This window comes from Diabrotica undecimpunctata, chromosome 3, assembly GCF_040954645.1.
Source record: "Diabrotica undecimpunctata isolate CICGRU chromosome 3, icDiaUnde3, whole genome shotgun sequence".
In the NCBI taxonomy this organism is placed as follows: Eukaryota; Metazoa; Arthropoda; class Insecta; order Coleoptera; family Chrysomelidae; genus Diabrotica; species Diabrotica undecimpunctata.
This window is the reverse complement of record NC_092805.1, coordinates 127,861,300-127,881,760: the sequence shown is the minus strand read 5'-3', so window position 1 is coordinate 127,881,760 and position 20,461 is coordinate 127,861,300. Positions and strand designations below refer to the sequence as shown.

The 20,461-nt window shown below is 33.1% G+C and overlaps 1 protein-coding gene across 1 annotated transcript; it reads left to right on the top strand.

The window, feature by feature from the left end:
* The first annotated feature begins 3,374 nt into the window (after positions 1-3,374).
* On the top strand, positions 3,375-18,823 carry LOC140437394 (RUS family member 1). Its single transcript, XM_072526904.1, has 8 exons — positions 3,375-3,784; positions 3,838-4,153; positions 5,172-5,316; positions 7,915-8,078; positions 10,387-10,586; positions 13,408-13,661; positions 16,770-16,947; positions 18,716-18,823. Exons 1-8 carry the CDS (start codon positions 3,709-3,711, stop codon positions 18,790-18,792), a joined length of 1,410 nt encoding a protein of 469 aa, XP_072383005.1. The 5' UTR covers positions 3,375-3,708; the 3' UTR covers positions 18,793-18,823.
* The last annotated feature ends 1,638 nt before the right edge of the window (positions 18,824-20,461 follow it).

Sequence of the window (20,461 nt, the reverse complement as noted above, 5' to 3'; positions counted from 1 at the left end):
GAACAATAGGGAATAGAAAGTCTCGTTTCTCTTTCAAAGTTTTTCTGGGGAAATTAATTTCTACATCCTATTGAAAACAGTTTCTCTTACATAACTTTTCCTATAAAATACACTGCTGTTTTTGCTTTGAAATGCAGTAGCACGAAATCACTAAGCGTGGGCTCTCTATCCACTTTACCAAATCCATAATGATCCAAAGCCGGAAGCTATTCTACATCCTCATTTGAATTCTTCTCTTGAAAGGAGAGCTTGGAACTTCTTCAGACTATAGTACGTTACCTACTTTTGGTTTACTTTTACGTATAAGTGAACATTTATTTATGCAAATCTTGCATTGCTTTTGAGTTTCTTTTATCTCAGTTGCCCTCTTGTTATTTTGGCACTGCACTAGAGAAATGGTCATAGTATCCTAATTTTCCAAACCATTGGCATTTCCCTCAGTAATACGTGCAATCTTATATAGGTACTTAGCCAGGGACCGCAGGGATACCGCCCGAGATATTTAGTTTTCGGAATGTAAGTGTACAATTCTCAATTCTAAAATTATTATTGTCGGTATCCCATAATTCGATATGGCAACAATTATTAACAGTGTAAGCTTTATTAAGACAAATACTTTGGACTTCGAAAAACGTTTAAATATAAAACAATTAAGACCTCCTAGACCAAAATTGGACATAATTCAGGCGGTAATAAAAGTTTTAATCTAAAATTCAACGAGAAACATTATTTGCTATTAAACATCTTTCAGAGAAAATTAAAAAACATAGCATTAGCTCTAAACATATCCATTATTGTATTGAATACCAATTATTAGGGTCAGTGGGTAAATATTCAATCACAGTTAGATTCGGTTTTTAGAAGATCAATAAAGGAACATAACGAGATAGTGGCCCCAAAAATAGATATGTTTTATATAGAATAATCAAGTGCATTAAATTTTGCGGAGCGTTTGAATTAGCTCTAAGATATCACGATGAAAATTTGGCATCTACGAATCTTGGAGTATTTCGCGGACTTTTGGGGATATGACTCCTTTTCTGAGTTCAAGGAATAATTCGACGTTCTTTTCCGTATGCTCATTTTATCCATTGTTATGCACACCAGTTCAATTTAATTGTCTCGAAGGTAGCCTCTGAGCATAACATGGTAAAAGTCTTTTTTGCTAAATTAGCTCTGGGTTTTCGTCCTCTTTTCTCGTTCTTCGAAACGTATGAATGTACCGAACAATGTTGTAAAGAAACGTCTCCCCGGGGATCGGGTACTAGTTCCACATTCAACAGCAGATCTGTAATTACCATCTTCAGTCACAAAGACGATCTCATGCAATGTTTAAAAAAAATCATTACAAAGGAAAGAGATACTCAAACCGTTCAACAAGCTTCGGGTTTACTTATGTTATTGAAAGATGAAAAGAATGAGGGGAAGGCCTTCAGTTGTCTGGGAAGAAAATGTACGGCACATAATGAGAGATAGAGCCATCAAAGAAGACGAATGGATGGACAGGAAACGATGGCGGTCGAAATGCGAGAAGCGGCAGAGGCTGTAGGAACCTCGCTTATATATATATATATATATATATATATATATATATATATATATATATATATATATATATATATATATATATATATATTCTCGCATTTCGACCGCCATCGTTTTCTGACCATCCATTCGTTTTCTTTGATGGCTCTATCTCTCATTATGTGACGTAAATTTTCTTCCCAGACAACTGAAGGCCTTCCCCTCATTCTTCTTTGTTGTGGTATGTAATTTAAAGCTTTCTTTGGCCATCTATCTTCATTCATTCGCTTCACGTGACCTACTACACTAGTTGTCTTGTTTCAATTCTGTTTACACTGGAATATACAGTATTTGTCCTCCTTCTAATATGTTTATTCCTGATATGATCTTTTTTGGATACACCACACGCTCTCCTTAGAAAATCCATTTCTGCTACTTCTATTCTTTTTCTATCTTTTTTCGTGGTCTGCCAAACTTCTGCCCCATAAGTCATAATAGGCTTTACCAAGGTTCGATAGATTGTCAATTTCGTTTCTTGTCTAATATCTTTAGACCATAGTAAAGAGTTTAGAATGTTTACCGCCTTTTTTCCCTGCTGCGTTCTGTTTTCGATGTCTCTTTTGGTAGTGCCTTCTTTAGATATTATAGATCCGAGATATTTATATTCATTACATGTTTTTGTGTTTCTAATTTCTAACTCTGGATCTTCTTCATCATCTCCTATTTTAAGATACTCTGTCTTTGACATATTCATATTGAGGCCCCATTTTTCATATTCTTGCTATAGTTTTCTAAACATGTAGTCCAGGTCTTCCTCATCATTCGCTACGACTACCTGATCATCTGCGAAAAATAAAGTTGTTAGAGATTTACCACCGCCTATGTCTATTCCCATTCCGGATACTTGTTTCCTCCACTGATCTAGCGATGATTGAATATATATTTTAAATAAAGTCGGAAATAGACAATATCCTTGTGTAAGCCTATTTGTTATTGGAAATGATTCAGATATAAAGTTTCATTCTTTAACGACACTTCTTGCATTTTTGTATATATTTGCGATAGCATCCACATACTCTCTACTGAGACCTACTTTCGTAAATGTTTGAAACAGTTTTTTTAAAGGTACCGTATCGTATGCCTTCTTTAAATCTACAAGTGAAATGAAATGGTTTTATACTGACTAAATTTCTTTAATAACATTATGCCGCACGTTGAGATAATCAACTGCAAATGAGAGTCGTAGACCTTTCAAGAATTCAAATATTTATACAAGAATTTAAAAATCAAATTCAAATTATTAGAGATTAGATAATAATTGATGACAATAGTCCAAGACTTTAGCCTAGAATCCTTAGATACATGGGTAAAGATTGCTATGATTGCTTGTTCATAATTTCGTATTTGTCGCTCAAAATAATAGTGCCCCACCGATAATTTTACTCACGAGCCGCCACTGTTCATCTTATTTAATTTCGGGATACCTTTAGTTATTTTTAGAGATGGATTTTGTACATTTAAAAAATCTTAGCTTTTTTAATAGCTTTTAGTTGCCATTAGTCAAAACTATTTGGAAGTTTTTAATTTGATTTTTAATATTGTTTTTTCGCTTACCTATCGAGAAGTTTGTATTATAATGATTATCAATATTTAAACCATAAATTTAAACGAAAAAAATTCATATACATTTTTTATCGTCACCGCAACTGTATTACAGACTAGTAGCCACTCCAATTTCAAGGATTGATTTCTTGACATCTTGACCTACCTTCAGTGTTTATTATTTGTTATTACTAATATACAAAGATGTTATTTATTAATTACACATTTGATCGTTAAAACTAAACCACTGTAAACAAAAGTTGTTATTGATTTTCTTTAATTTATCAGTTAGGTTAACCACATATTCAATTTTTACTAGTTTTCATTTGATGATAAGGTACAGACCACAAGGAAAAAATAAACATTAATAAAATAAGAATAAAAATAATTTTATTTATTCTGGTGAAATAAAAATAATAATATTTGCACCATGAAAATGATTTCAATTAAAAATAAATTTCTTTTTAATTGTTGGTATTATTGGTCGTCAAAGGTCAAAAAAATCGTCAGCACGTACGAAAATTTGAAAAATGATTTCTGTTCTGTCAAAGATACATATTGTTTTTCTAATTATTAAAAATAATGGAAAATTGTGAAATTTTGATTTCTGAACAGAATATTTCTGTAGGGGATGCCTCGTTCTATGTTAAAAAACCTGGTAAAAGTTATATTCAACAAATATAATTATTTAGCTAACCCAACTTTTTGTAGGTAAAAATGAAATAATACATATAAATAAGACTGGATCAATATCTCTAACATTCCGAAGTGTAACAAATTTTATTCGTGAGATATTTCTACCTGTTGGTTATCCTGAAAGCGTTAGTGAAGACTACTGGAACTATCAAGTATGGGATACAGCACAGGCGTTTTGCAGTACTATTATTGGAGCTTTTACTACCAGATCTATTCTGAAAGGTGTTGGGGTAGGAAATAAAGAAGCAAACGCCTTATCAGCAGCAGTAACATGGATTCTGAAAGATGGAATGGGTATGATAGGAAGAATCGTTTTTGCTTGGTGGAAAGGGTACCTATATATTAATTTTTATATACTTACCCCAGAAAAGTAATTGTGAGATTAATTGAGATTAAAACTCAATCACTATACTATTAAAGATCATGTATCACAATTAGGTTACGAATATAAATTCTTTTTTTAGATTTACTAATGGTAAAGAATCAGTGAAAATGCACAATCCACTCTTCATTTCAGAATAATCTATCTTTACTAAAGTAAATAATTATCAAACATAACTAAAAAAAATTTCGAAAAGTAAAAAAGGAAATATTAAAAAATAGTAAGGTATCAGAAATGAGTAATACAAAGTTTTTTCAAAATATGAAATTAACAAACATGTTTAATAAAAGGTATATAATTTAAAACCTATTTCGGGTTACATCACAGATCAATTAGTGGCTTAACTCATGTGCACCTAGTAACAAAACACTGATGATGGGTTTTTTGAGTCTGAAAATGTTCTACGATGAAATCCGAAAGGGATTTCAAATTATATACCTTTTATTAAACATATGTTTGTTAATTTCATATTTTGAAAAAACTCCGGTTACAATTTAAATAGCTGCGTGAACAATTTGTTAATCGACACTTGTTTCAGACTCTCCTTTTAAATCTCAAATCGTCCGTTTTATACTTGATTTGTTCCTCTAGAAGTTTCTGCCCAGCTTCTTTGACCTTCGGTTGGAACGCCAACGAATTTATTCAACCCTCATCTGGAAAGTTCCAATCGCAGGTATAAGAGGTGACCCGTGTTTACAGCTTAGAGTATGAGTCACATTTATCGTAACAATACTTTATATTGAATTCAGTATAACATTCAAATAGGTAATGTTTTTAGGATTCAATATATCCAACTACAAATACATTTATGCTTATATTTAATGATATATGTGACAATAGAGTAGAAAAATTTAATAAAATAAAGTTATAAAGGTAATAATGAGATTCTTTAAAACATTCAAAATTATGATAATAATTAGTTTTTGGAATATTTATAACATAAACATAAAGTTTTAATCTTTTGTAGGAGCTTTTTGGACACAGATTGTAAAAAATGGAGATTCTTTGCTGATATTCTAAATGATGCTGCAATGTGTATAGAATTATGTCTTCCATACTTTTCAAATTACTCAATGGAACTTTTATGTCTAACTTCTTCAATGAAGTCTATTGTAAGTGTATAAAAAGAACATACATCTTTTCAAAAGAGATGCATTATACAGTGCTCAATTTAAATTCTGATACATATATTCTATTCTTTTTGTCTTTATTTCTATTTGAATCTGTTTCTGTAATTACATTTCTCAATAAGCTTCTATCTTGGGTCATATCAATATCTACCTCCTTCACAGACGTATACTGCATAAACGTCTCCTACCAGCTTTTTTTTTGGTCCTCCTCTCCAATTCACTCCAGGAACTTGTGACTCAAAAATTTTTCATATTGTGCGATTGGGTATGGTTTTGACATTCTTCTGGACATAGGTCCCCCTCAGCTCTTTCCATCTGTTTCTGGCAGCTGTGCGGCTTGCATGCATCCAGTTATCGCTAACACGCTTCAGGTCGTTAGGCCATCTAGTTGGTGGGCGTCCTCTGCTCTGTATTGCTTCTTGCCTTTGTCTCCACTCTAAAATACGTTTTGTCCATCGGTTGTCTGATAATCTGGCGACGTGTCCTTCCCAACTCCATTTTAACGACGCGATTTTTTCGATAGCGTCTGTTGTTTTTGTTCCGCTCCATAAGTGAGTACAGGTAACACACATTGGTCAAAGATTTTCCTTTTGAGGCATAGGGATAGATCCGATTTAAGTACATAGTTTAATTTACCAAACGCTGCCCAGACTAATCCTATGCGACGTGGAAGCTGTCTGGTTATCTCCGCCCAACCGAATTTTATGTCCTAGGTACTTATACGATGTAGTCTGCACAATATCCCTTCCATCAACAGCAATATTTCGAATTTGCACCAGATTAGTAATTATTTGCGTCTTGTTGATATTAATCTTTAGTCCGACCTCCAAGAAAGCGTGATATAATTTTTCAATATATCCATTCTTAATTTTATCCTTTTTTTTCACCCTAATTATTGACTTAAGAATTCCCATTTCTTCTACATGTTAGTTGTTTTTCATTCTTTTTAACTGCTCAATTTTCAGTAATACACCATAGCTGTTCTTATGAGTTTTATTGAATTTGCCTCAATTGCTTTGGAATCTTTCTGTAACACAACACACCTCCTTTAATTTCATATCCATCCCTCTCTATTCATTTCTACTGCATGCATATCAATCAATTTCCCCTTTATTCTGTAATATTGATCCTAGGCACTCAAAACTAGTTCTTTTCACAATAATGTCACCATCCAAAGTTATCGTCTCATTTTTAGTAGTACATAATTTCGTTTTTAAATGAACATTCTAGATTCTTTGTTTTTCTCCTACTAAGCTTTAAGCCTTTTCCTTCAAGAGCTTCTCTCCACTATTTAAATCTTTTTTCTAAATCTCTTCCAGTATTTTCTATAAACACTACATCATTATGCATTAAGCTGCAATGAATATTACCCCGTAGTTTCCCTGATATCTGATGCAACACTATAGCATTTTTCATATAAAAATGCTTGCACGTCATTCAAGATTTACGACGTCAGAATCCCACAGCGTTGCCAAAACATCAGAATAGTTAGTAAGTGAGGAATTTTTAAAATGTCAACTATTTGTCAAACTATTATATTAACAGTAAATACACTTAGTTTTAAGACACACTAAAATACATAAGAAAACATTTTAATACAAAATTATATATTCTAAAGTTTAGACTTACCTATAGTTTTAGGGCTTAAATAGTAAAAACGTCCCTTCATTATTTCTTGTTCAAAATAATCTATCTTATATGAAAACTTATCAGCTTTCTACAGACTATTAATTTGTTTTGGCATAGCACAATCACAATACACAACAATAATTAGTTTTTAAAGCTATTAATCTAAATTTAATATGTATTTATAAATACAATTTATTAATATATATTATATTATGATCAAATTGTGTAAGAGATCAAAACATAAACAAAATTCTTACTCTAAAAAAGCGGCAACACTTCAAACAATTTTGCCACACGCTGAACTGTCAATAAAATTTGAAGTATTTCCGTATCAGTTGCATACAATTGTCTAATCTATTTAATTAAAATTATTATTTTGTGGAATATTAGACTTAAAGAGTTATTTAATAAAATTTATATTATTAATAATAACAAATGTTTTTGGTCATTTAATCAATATAATTCTAAAATTCCCAATATAATAATGATTACATTTTTCTGATTATTATATCATGTTGACGCCTATGAAAGAGCGAGCAGTTCCGTATGGGTTTCATATTATTAGCTGTGTTAGGAAAATTTGAACTCTAAGGTTGACGTTCTGGAAATTTTAAATATAAGTGACGTCACTTTACATAAATTGTGACGTGCAAGCATTTTTATATGAAAAATGCTATAATGAGAATAACTCATAATAATAAGAACTACCGTTCCAATGGTATCTCCTGTATTTTGAGATTCGTTGCTCTAATTTTTTCTACCAAAAAATCCTTCCTGGAGGACCGAGGGTAATTTTTTCTCAATCTGTTCTTCCCATATACCGTTTGTCTTTCAGGACTTGAGAGATCGGTCTTCCCTTTAATGTTCTTCCGCCTTCAGGACCATTGGGTAGACCATTATCTGCTCGATCCGCCGTTGATCTGTATGTTTATTAAAATCATAATATTTCAGGTTGGAGTTGCGGGTGGTGCAACTAGGGCTTCAATAACACACCATCAGGCTATTAAAGATAACATGGCAGAAATATCTGCCAAAGATGGTACTCAAGAGACATTGGTGAATTTAGTGGGAAGCATGCTGAGCATTTATTTATTAAACGTGTTCACTGACACCACGTAAGTATTTTAAACTTTAATTAAAATTATTTAAAAAGAAATAATTTATTTTGGTTATTATTTGGAAGAGTTAAACATATCGTTTTATCGTATGGTTCTTCCCAGAACCAAATGTGCACGTGTTATGAAATTAAATGGGTATTGCAATTTGTTTTTTACTTACTTTTGTATAAACTATTGTAAATTGGTTTATTTGAAATAACTAATTAACTGAAAGAGCGGTACAATAAAATGACTATTTTGACAAAAATGAAATCGAGCATGTAATGATAAAATTATTGTTTTCATGAATATTTTGGGGTTTGTGATTTTGAGTTCATTAGTAAATAGAAGTGTGCAAAAATATGCTTATCCAACAGCTCCCAAAGACACGATGGATAAGTTGGCTGTTCAAACATTTATTGATGGTCTTCGTGATCATGAAATGCAGAGAACACTGCGACTAGCTCGTCACAATACGCTGGTCGATATCTTGTCGAGGAGATAAAAAAAGAACACAGAACGAGGTATGCAATTTATTCAACGCAAAATATCCAGACAGACCCATCAGCCAATCAACAGTAAGTAAAATAGTCCGAAAATTTGGAGAAACTGGGCACGTTAAACATATTCCAAACGCTGGGCGTCCTAAAATTGAAGACAATGTGAAACTTGATATTTTATTAAATGTATATGACAATCCTCACAGTAGTTCAACACATATGGGGGAATATGCTGGAGTTTCCCAACGATTGGTATTACGTATTTTAAAAAAAGAAAAATACCATCCCTACAAAATTCAACTACATCAGGAATTAAACGACGACGATCCCGATCGCCGTCTTCAATTTTCTGAAATTATGCAGGATTTATGTATCCGCAATCCACATTTCATCAATCAAATCCTTTTTTCCGATGAAGCCACATTTTTTATACATGGTACCGTGAATCGTCAAAATTGCAGATATTGGAGTCAAGAAAACCCACATTGGATGACTGAGTCACACACTCAATATCCTCAGAAAGTAAATGTATGGGCAGGTATCATTAATGACAGAATCATTGGCCCTTTTTTCTTTGAAGAAAATCTAACAGGTGAACGTTATTTAACTTTTTTGAGAAATCAACTTATACCTGTCCTTGCTAACATGTATCCAAATGCCAATAATCCAAATTTACCTAGTGAAAATATCTGGTTTCAACAAGATGGAGCCCCTACGCATTACGCACGTGAAGTACGTCAATTTTTAAATTATTGCTTTCCTAGGAGGTGGATCGGAAGACGAGGTTTTATAGATTGGCCAGCAAGGTCGCCAGATCTAACATCTTTAGACATTTTCCTGTGGGGTTACATAAAATCAAAAGTTTATGTCAATAGACCCCAAAACTTACAGGACTTGAAAGATAGAATTAGGCATGAAATGAGTCTAATTACTCCCGAAGTCATCCGCAATGTACTTGATGAATGTGTCCGTCGCATATTGTCAAGAAACCGATGGATGGCATTTCGAACATTTAATTTAAAATAATTATTATGCATAATTTGGTTACTTTAAAGTACATTATTAATTAAATCATTAGTTGTAATTTAGTTGAATTTAAATAAAAAAAAAAAATTGTTTTTGTACCCTTTTAGTTAAAAATGTAATGTCGTTAAATAGAGAATTAAATTCTCGTTTAAATGAGGTGTCGCATTATACCGATTTCTATTTAAAAAAATTAACGATTTCGTCACTACACCTACACCGGTGACATCATCCCTACTCCATTTACGTTATAACATGGATATTTTATAACAAAAATAGACCTGTTTCGGGATTTTCCTCAAAACTCGGCGGTTCTCGAAATAATGATAATATTCCATAATTTAGCCGTTCACTGTATAAGTGATGTTTTAGTGTAAATAGTGTTAAGTGTATATAAATTAAATAATTAATAAATTAGACATTAATACAATCATTAGAATAAACTGGAAGACAGAAAAGGCAACCATTGATCCACTACGAAGTGGATAAAAGTATGTACTGCAATTTACCTTGGATGACATAATATTGAATAGAACTTTGCTCTTAATATCTATGTAAAACAGCTAAAACTTGTACAGGCTCAAATCTTCTAAAAACAATTTCGGTAATTATATTTATAAAGGGGGTATAATACTTATATAGGAAGCGAATATTATACTATTTCTATTTTTTTAAATCTATACAATAATTTGAAGAAGCACTACGCAGAGTAATAATATTCATAAAATAAAAAATAGTTTAAATTTTATTAAATTTTTATTTTTAAAAAATTGTTTTTTTGCACGATTATTGTTTTTTTTTAGTTCAGAATGGCTGCTTATCTTCACTCTGATGTTTTTACATCTGCTAACTAATTATTGGGCTGTGAAATCTTTAGTATTCAGAACTTTCAATGAACAAAGACTGACATTGGTTTTAAAAAGTTATTTTAGTATTGGAACTGTTTTAAGTCCTGCGAAAATTAATGAAAGCGAACGAATTCTTCTGGGACGTGGAATGGATGGTAAGTACTAACCTATTTTTACATCGGACATATGAATGTATTAAGAGAGCGTTTATATAGAAAAAAGTTAAACAAAATAATAAATGAATTTTACACATTATGAAAAGAAAGCTAAAACAAACACTGATTTTTTTAAGTCTTATAAAATGTATTGACATACTCATAACACATTTTCTTAATTGATGTGCATTCTTCTGCCAGCTGCTTTCATCACAAGTATCTGCAAGCATCTATAGATGTAAAGGAAAAATAAATTCACTATATTCTGTCACCTTTGATATCAGCTATCTTGATCTTGTTTTGCTGAGTTAACTCTGACAACATACTAGGACTAGATAGAGAAGTAACAATAGATGGCGAAAAGCTTAACGTTCTCCATTTCGCAGATGACATTGTCCTTATCACAGATAATTTTGGACAAGCCACAGATATGTTAAATGAATTGGACTTTGCATGTTCGAAGGAGGGCCTTAGAATGAACTTGACCAAAACTAAGTTTATGACAAATATGGTCAGCAGGGATAACCAAACATGCAAGATCCAACGACGAATTACTTTAGGGTGAGCAGCCCTTGGAAACCTGCGAGACACACTTAGGGCCAACATACCAATTAGCCTCAAAACAAAAGTATTTGACCAATGCGTATTACCGATCATGACCTATGGAGCCGAAACTATGACTCTAACCAAGACTACGACTTCGAAATTGAGAGTGGCACAGAGACGAACGGTCTATGCTAGGAGTGACGTTGCGGGTCCGAATAGGAAACGAAGATCTGCGAAGAAGGACGAGTATTGCTGATGTTGTGGAACGCATAGTGGAACTGAAATGGAACTGGGCAGGCCATGTAGCAAGAATGCACGACTCACGATGGACGAGCAAAATTACAAATTGGAGGCCAAGAGCAGATAAACGTAGTAGAGGAAGACCACCTACACGTTGGGCTGATGACATCAGGCGTATCACCAAAAATTGGCAACAAAGAGCACAAAATTGTAAAGAATGGAGGAGTTCAACGGAGGCATATATCCAGCAGTGGACGTGATAAATGAAGGCTGGATGATGATGATGATGGTGACTAGGACTTTAACCTAAGTTTTGAGCTATATCAACAACAACGCCGAATATTTGACATTACCATGCTAAAGTTTAACGTTTTAATAATGTAAGTGCTTAGTACTTATACAGTTGAATATTATGTGTATTCATATTAAATTCCCGAGATTTTTGTTTACGATTTTTAATTTGAATTAACACAACGGTGATCAACTCGCTTCTGATAATCACACACGATCATCATTCGTACTATCTCTTTTGACAGAACACTGATATATTGTATGCGAACTAATATTGCAAAATCGTAATTTTACTGGATGATTGCTTTTTCTTTGGAAAAACTGGATATATCGCCACAATAAAAATTAGACGACAACGATGAATTGTTGGTTCTGAATGGTATACCATTATTTTTCACAAGAAGTCTGTAGACAATTGTGAAAAACCAACTACTGAATACGGATCATTCTCCAAGATAATTTAATTTAAGTAAGAGTTGCCTGGGTCACTCGCTGCTGAATCAAATTATTTCTTTTTATTCAAAACGTTTAAAAACATAATTTGCTAACGACTCGATTCGTTTCTAGAAAAGAATCTCTTGATATTTTTAAAATGCATGTTTTCGAGTTGCTTATTACATAATGCTCAATGGACAGGTCACCGACAGCCGCACCACGATTTGCTTATCATACGGGCAAATTTGCGTGTGTCAGTATTTTGTCCAACTCGTGAGAACAAATATGGACAACGAGACAAAAAAACATAAAAGAGATCAGAGCTTAGAAGAGGGCTCTGAAAGAAGTAACTATAATTACAAACACAACGGGAATGATCCGAGGGGCGACTTCAGAATCTGGCTCAAATACTCAGCCAGAAGGTGTTCCGAGAGGAGCAAACTCTGCGCCAAATATTAAAAACACCTCTCTGAAGGTCAATGGTAAAGGAGCATGAAGAGGAAGGCGAGCATTCTTGTCGGGAGAATATTCTTATCCCCACCCACAACAAAGAGTTGTGGGTGGGGATTAGATAAACCAAGGAACTCTAACGAGCAGATTAGATCATATAGCAATGTCACAAAAGTATTTAGGATTGCGGTGGCACACAGATACTCAACTACATCAGGCTCAAACAGATATCATTGTCAACAAACTGGAATAAGTAGTGATGAGGCTCCTATAGGAAGTCAGAATCAACTTCTGCAGTTCCATAAAACATCGTTTAGCGCAGTGGCCCTGTGGGTAAACTGTGCGTATACAAAAAACTGGACTACTGAAGTGGTGAGGAGAGTATAGAGTGCCTGTGGAGGGAGCAGACTTAGATGTAGTCGATCCCAATAATATGCCCAAGCGTCCCATGGCCCTCATCCGCCACCCGAGAAAGAAGCTGATGAAGCAATTATCAGACCCCTTCTAAGGCAACAAAATCAAAATCTTAGACGGAAGACTAGTTGTTGAAAAATCGGAAGATCGAAAGTGACGCGCAAATCCTGTATACGATCAACGAACTCTCCTACAAAGCATTCACGGCTGCTCATTTCAAGGCGTATTACCGACTTGGAAAGGTATTATTCAAAACCATCAGAGGCCTCGGTGGCTTCAACCAGAGCCCTGAAGACGAGTCGCAGAAATAAGTGGTTTTATGGCCTTCATAGATTATGATTTTTTTCGATTTCATGGCCTTCGTAGATTATGATTTTTTTTCTATGACTATATATTACTTTAAATAACAAAACAATTGAAATTACCATATTTTAATCTGTTTTAGTGCGTCAAATATGCGGTTTTGACATCTACACCGGTGTCCCATTAAAAAAGATTCTTCGTAATTGGAGCGCCGTTGATTTTAAGGAACTCGTTTCTATACATAAGGAATACAATTATTTGATTCTAGTCAATTTACATGTCAGAAAAATTTATATAATAATCAGCAAAGGAGAATCAGCGGAAAGTTTGATAGCAGCCAAGTTTCATGCTGTATGCTTGGCAATAGCTACCTGCATTTTTAACAATATATATCTGGTAAGGACTTAGTAATAAGAAATTATTGATCTTACTGGTTAACTAACAGTTGATTTACTTTAATTCAAATCATCATTGTACTGTACATTCCAGAGATCACTATAAAACATTCAGCCTAATGCCCGTGTCTGGTTTTGCATGTTACGTTTCACCATTTATTTACGTAAGATTTCAATTGTTACGTTTTTGTTATTATAATACTCATTATAATTTCTCACAGTGATTATACTATTATATTTTTGCTTTTTAGGGTTTCACTTTAATCAGTTTAATTTGATACATTTAACAATATAGTAATACGGGTTTTATGTTTGAGCAAGTATGATCTGAGCCTCCATATTCACAAAATGTTACCATATATTTTCATCGGATTTGAACCAAGTCTACCTATCTCAATTAATAAAATAAAAAGCGGGTTCAAACAGGATTTGATTCCGGAACCTTACCCTTAATTAGAGGAAATACAACGTATCCTCTAATTAAGGATTCTTATTTGACATATATATTGATCTTAAGTGACAGCTAGCAGCTATGTTTATATAATTTTACACATTGTATTAAAAATATTGGTAATCAAATTGTATTTCATCTGTATTGTATCAATTGTCGTTTTCCTGATTTATTCATTTCTTTTTTGGACTTGGACCTTTTTTTTGTGACGTCTAGAAGACTCGAATTGAAATAAAAATGTTTAGTGCATCTTTCTTCTTCTGCCAACGTTCCGCTTCTGCACCGCTTACTTTCTGGAACCGGATCCTCTTCGGCTGCTATACTGCTGGACGTTTGTTTCTGTAGGTTCTATTGATGGGACCGTACCTACTTAACTGCTTGGTTGTCTGTGGCAACCACCTCACTAGACACTGATTAGATGATAAATCAGTTTATAAGTCTTACGATGTATACTCGCGCTCTGTTTCTGACGAGAATATTCCTGCTCTTAAGGAGTCTTCTTTTTGCCTGGTGGAAGAATTTTCTGGTCCTGTTCACAGCCACCTTCCTTAGTGGTGTCTACTGAAGCCTTTCTTGAATGGTTGCGTTTGAAACTCTGGCTTGTCATAACGATCCATCTATTAACCTGTAGCATGCCGTTTCTGTTCTTACAAGCTTCTTCCAGTTGGTTTCCGCTGTTGAACTCCATACTGGGATTGCATATAACATCACTGCTCTAACGTAGGCTTGGTATAATTGGATTTTTTGGAGATGGACTCCTTGACGACCTCTTGTGACTGGATTATGTTTCATCTCATCGTTAATTCTTCTCTGGTTGGTACGGTCTGCTGTGTTAAGATGATGAATTGTGTTTTCTCTGCTTTAATCTTTATCTTCCATTTGTCTGTGTAGTCTGCAATCCTCTCTTGGTGGTTTTCAAGTCTCTAGACTATCCTCCTGGTTCTCTTTGTTGTTGTTTTTGATGTAAATTGCAACTCTTCTGTGTTATGGTGTTCGGTTCTTCCGATGGTGTCGTAGTTGGTTATCCTTAGCAGCTGCGTGCTCGTCATGTATGTTTCCGATAATACATATATCCGGCTAATGTTTAATGGCTGTTTCTCCTAGCTCATTAATTCTTAGTCTTAGTGAGGCTATGTTGATCTAAATAATCTCTAGTCGTTTAGTTGGCATTCTCGAGCTCTTTATGTATTAGAAAGATCATGGTTTTCTACACAAATGACTTGCATTGAAGAAGTTCCTCTTTGATTCTTTACTGGAGTTGAAGCATCTCTCTGTTGAGCATTTTGTTGATTTCCGGTTACAATACCGGTTTTGAAAGTGGCTTATTTCTATTATTTTATCGACTTGATTGCCCGAATATTCGATGCGTTTCTTACACATTGAATACCCTCAGTTGCAGCAATTTACATTGTTTTGTTATCCTTTGGTCAGAGGACAGATTTTTTAAACGTGTTCTTGGGCGCATTCCATGCTTGTCTGTGTTCTGTAGCGATTTCTTGCACTATGTTCGAAAGTTTGACAGTTGTAGCATTGCGTAGCTCTCTGAGGCTTGCTGTAAGAGTTACATTTGACTCATGATATTTTGTAATCCGTTAATCATCTTAACTTCTTTTAAGTCTTAGATACTCGGGCCAAGTAAGAATGTTCTCTAGGTCTCATTCCTGGGTCTTTGGTGTTAATGTACTATTCTTTGAATTCTTCTTGTAATTCTGTGATGTCCATTTCTTGTGCGGCCCTCATCATTACTTCCTGGTATATGTGTGGAAGCACGCTTTTTGTTTGATTAATTCTTCCTTTAGCTTGTTGTAATTCTGGCTGCTACGAGCGAAAACTCTAGTACCTACCCTTTCTGTATGTGCAATTTGGAAATTATTATGATTAAGGGCATCTCTGGTGTCCTTAACAAGCTCTGAGTATCGTCCAATTTGTCCTGTTAGGAAAATTGGAGGGATCATTTGTCTTCTTGTTTTAGTTCTTCTGTTGTTTTCTTCCGTTGTAATGTTGCTTAAAACTGAGAATCGCTTCTATCTGGACTCGGCTAGGCCACGGCCTTCCTCTGGCATCGCTGATATTTTCACTCGAAGTCCACCTCTTCGAGAGGTGCGCCTGTACTTCTTAAATTTGTTATTTACAAATTTTTATGATACTGGGGATTTCTTCCTAATTGGAATTTTTCTTGGAACAGAACTATAAATTTTATTACAAAATAAGTCTTTATCTTCTTCAACTGACTTGAAAGAGACAACTCGAGAAATATGATTTTTGCTGCTAAAGTCAGCGTACTCCGTAGTGTGGCGCCAGCTATTCAGGCTTCGTCCAACTACTTTGCGTTGGGCAAAAGGCTGACTTCGACAGTTGCTGACTAGAAACTGTTTTAGTAAAATATTTCGTCTTTTAGTTCCATGACCGTTATAGATCGTTGGATATCATGTTGGCCAATATATCCGCTATCATGCTTTATTGTCAGCAGCTCTAAATAATGATGTAGTCGATTTTTCGTACTATTGTCTTAGATTTTTCAGGCATAATGTTCTTCTTCTACTAGGACCATGTTTACCTTGGATCTTTCCCTGAATGATCAGATGCAAAAGTTCATATTTTCAGGGTGTTTCATAATGTGACCGAAGTTTTTAAATTATGTTTAACTTATGTTTTTAGGATGTTTATGATAAGAGGCAACGAAATCATCGTACTCCCATTACGAAATTGCTCAGCTTCATGAGAGCATATCAGACTTCTTCTATCTTAATGAATATTCCGTTCAACCATCTAATGGAGCTTCAAGATTTTATCAAACAGGAGTATCAGATGTTTTATACTGCTCTGCAAGTTAATGGTAAGAAATATTTCATAATATAAAAAAAACTGTTTTTAATTTATAACTTACAATGATAAAAAAACGCATAATGAAAATATAGACGAAGTTACTGTGTATAAGAGTAACATAAATAATTAATATCTTGATTTAGGATATGTCTACGAAAAAGAGAATAGAATAGAATCTTTTCTTAGAATAGAATTTACAAATAATGAGTTTATTCTTTTTATTTGCACCATACTGTATATGTTTAGTATGGTTAATGCACGTATGAAAGAATATGTTTTTTTAATTTTTTAGCTGTTTATCCGTTGGTTGTGTATTTCCCATACATTGGTAGATACTTGTAGATGTTTCGTCAAAATCACATTTGAAATTTTCAATGCTTCTTATTCCCAGGTATATAAATGATAATTTGTACATGTTTTCCCAGACAACAGGATGCTTTTGTTTGCTTAATTTTAGATGCAATTTATATACTCTCTTTTCAATGTAGTTAAGCGATCTTCATGTTTGTCGTATATGCTCTGTAAATAGGGCGGTACCGGCTTTGTTGACAATCTCGCGTGATCTCCTTATATTGGCGTGATAGGGAGTCGAGTGAAAGTTGATAGTAAGCTAGTAGCAACAGCAAAGTAGCAACAGAAAAGGTCGCATCAGTTAAAATAATTGGGTCAACCCTAAAGACAACATCTCTTGAGAAAATGAAGGAGTCTATAACATTTCCTGTGCATATATGATGAAAAATACATGGGACAGAACAATAGTCTAAATATAAGAAACAAGCAAATCACCTCAGCTCAACCTGGGCACATCACGGGACATAAAATCCTTTCCATGTACATCCTACATGGAAAATACTAATAAAAAACGAAGTCCCCACATAAACTACAGTTCCACATAAACAGAGAAATTTTGAAACTCTTGAAGAAGGGACAGAACTTAAAGCCTGACCGACAATGTTCACTTAACGATGTAACCTCAGACCGACAGCAAAAATATAAATTCACGCGACAAAATCAACAAAGACACTCTTAATCCTATCTTGGAACATGAAATATCGAAAATATCAAATGTAGTTTTAACGAAACTTCTGCAAGTAAAAATTATTAGATTTAACGTCAAACAAATGTAAAATGTTATTCTCATTGCAATCAATTGTGGATTAATCTCATATAAAATAATATTTAACATAAACATGTCACAAGAAAACAGTTTAATAACATATTTAGTGCCTCAGAAAAGAATTCTTTGTATAAGTATTGTATTAATAATTATTATTACTTTTAGAATATTGTTAGAATAAAACTTATTCTTCTGTTATGAGAATATTATGAACTGTTTTTCTAATAAATATGCAAGTTTTTGCAACATTGTGTTTGTAATATTTGGTCATTTTTCGTTTTTCAAAATTCCTCCAATCATCGAAACTGCAGTTTTAGTTTTTGTATTAAAATTTGTAATATTAAGTATTATAATTGAGATAACTTATCATTTATCACCAAAATCTTTATTCTTTCTGTTTCGTAAACATCACTTTTAATAGAAACTACTTAAATACAAATAATTGAAGTAATATTGTTACTAAAAACAATTATCTAATGAAAGTATTAGAATTGTATTGACATTGACGTTACCACAAATATGTAATGAAATTTGGATATACATATTACCCTTTGGAATATACTAAAACTTTGCAATATATGTATAAAGATATATATTCATGCGATTTTAATAGTTTGCCTTTAATTTAATGCGAAATTAAAAATAAACCTTTTTGTTTTAGGATGGAATCTAAATTCACACGCCTTAAATATAGGTCAATACAGATGCGATTGGAAATCAATTAAGAAGAATAATTAAATTTTTTGTGAAAATACATTTATATTTTGTTTTTATTGTATTATTTTTAGCCTAGTTCAACCCTGAATTTAAAAAAATGATTAAGCCTGGATTCTCCTCCTTTTATTGTTAGTTAACAAAGAAAAATCAACTGGTTCTACAAAAAAAATAGTTTATTTTTATAAAATTTTCTTAATTAATAGATATTAATGATCAAAAATTAGAAAAAATAAATTCTAAGGCATAATATAAGTCTGGAACTAATGATCGGAATGCTTGAAAAATCCACAAGGAAAAGTTAATTTCGTGTAGTCGAATATCTATTTAAAAGAGCCTTTTCGGACTAAATCGCAGAACCTTTTCGGAATAAATATTCCATCTTTAGTGTTGCTACTTGATATGCATGTTTAAAGCCATAAACTACATGGAAAACCCTTTAAATCTTATTAAATTGGTATTAAATGAAATGATTGCTGATAATTTTATAGGATGTTAAAATTTTAAATTTATTTATTTTTTTATTTCTTTCTTGTAAATAAATAAAACTTTTATAAGGATTTTTTGCTGGAAAAATATTGGACATTAGTGGAATGGACGAGCATGCAATGAAACAGTGCTAACTGGAAAGCAGAAAGACAAATTATGTGATATTGATATTACAAACAATTAGATCTGGATCTTTAACTGGCCGAAACTATTACAACCCGAAACTTTTAAGACATGGATCGAACGTGATTCAAGGACTGCGTCTGACACCTTCCTTAGAAGGATAATAATGTTAAAGCATATATTTTTGAGTGCGAACAATTGGTATATCTAAAATATTTATTTGTATTACTCTTTTTACTTTTGTTAGGTCTGCCTGATGGTAGGAGTTAGGTTCCTTACAATATTAGGTAGCTTGGGGAGAATAAAATACATGTTTACTGAGCGGAGCCCCAGTTTATTCTAATTATTTAATTATGTTCTTTAATCAAATATAGAAATGCATTCTTGTAATCACAAACGAGTTGCTCTTGTGCCTCATGGCACAAGGGGCCCGATGGCTTTTTCTTTTTTTTTTTCGTACTAATATCGTTAAATTTGTATTTCTAGTTTGATATGTATGGTGGGTACAATTTAGATAATAACGATAATATAATATAACGATTTGTAGGAGTACAACTGGTTAAATCCATGAAATGACGGCTGTAAATAATTAGCCTACTAAAGATCTTATACTCCTTCTATATATTATTCTAATTATCCAATTTTGTATAACGTTTAAATTTTTAAGGTGAGCATTGTAGGTTCTAGCCTATCCAATAATCCCATAGGCTAATTGTGATTGTACTAGAGAATAGTACAAAATCTTCAACTGGTGAACATCCAGGAAGTCGCGAAGATATTTGAATTTTGGGAGTATTTTTCTCTTATTTTTTGGACTGCATATTTGATATGATGATCCCATTTTAGGTATCTGTCTATTACAATACCAAGGTACTTAATGTTTTTTGCTTCTGGAATTGTTCTATCGTTGTCAGTTTCAAGTTGGTTGAAGTTTCATCAGTGGTGTATGACGAAAACGGCAAGTATTTAGTTTTTTCAATATTTAATGTTAACTGGTTATATTGAAACCTTTTTCTTTATTTTTAAAAAGTCCATTTAGACATTTCCCTTTAACTTTTTCCAATTATTATTGCTATAAAAA

What these genes read in the sequence shown, in the direction of transcription:
- LOC140437394 (XM_072526904.1), top strand. Translation starts at nt 3,709, where the DNA reads ATGGAAAATTGTGAAATTTTGATTTCTGAACAGAATATTTCTGTAGGG. An exon ending in GTTTTTGCTTGGTGGAAAGG is followed by an intron (nt 4,154 to 5,171) that starts GTACCTATATAT and finishes AATCTTTTGTAG; the next exon opens with GAGCTTTTTGGACACAGATT. An exon ending in TACTGCTCTGCAAGTTAATG is followed by an intron (nt 16,948 to 18,715) that starts GTAAGAAATATT and finishes TTTTTGTTTTAG; the next exon opens with GATGGAATCTAAATTCACAC.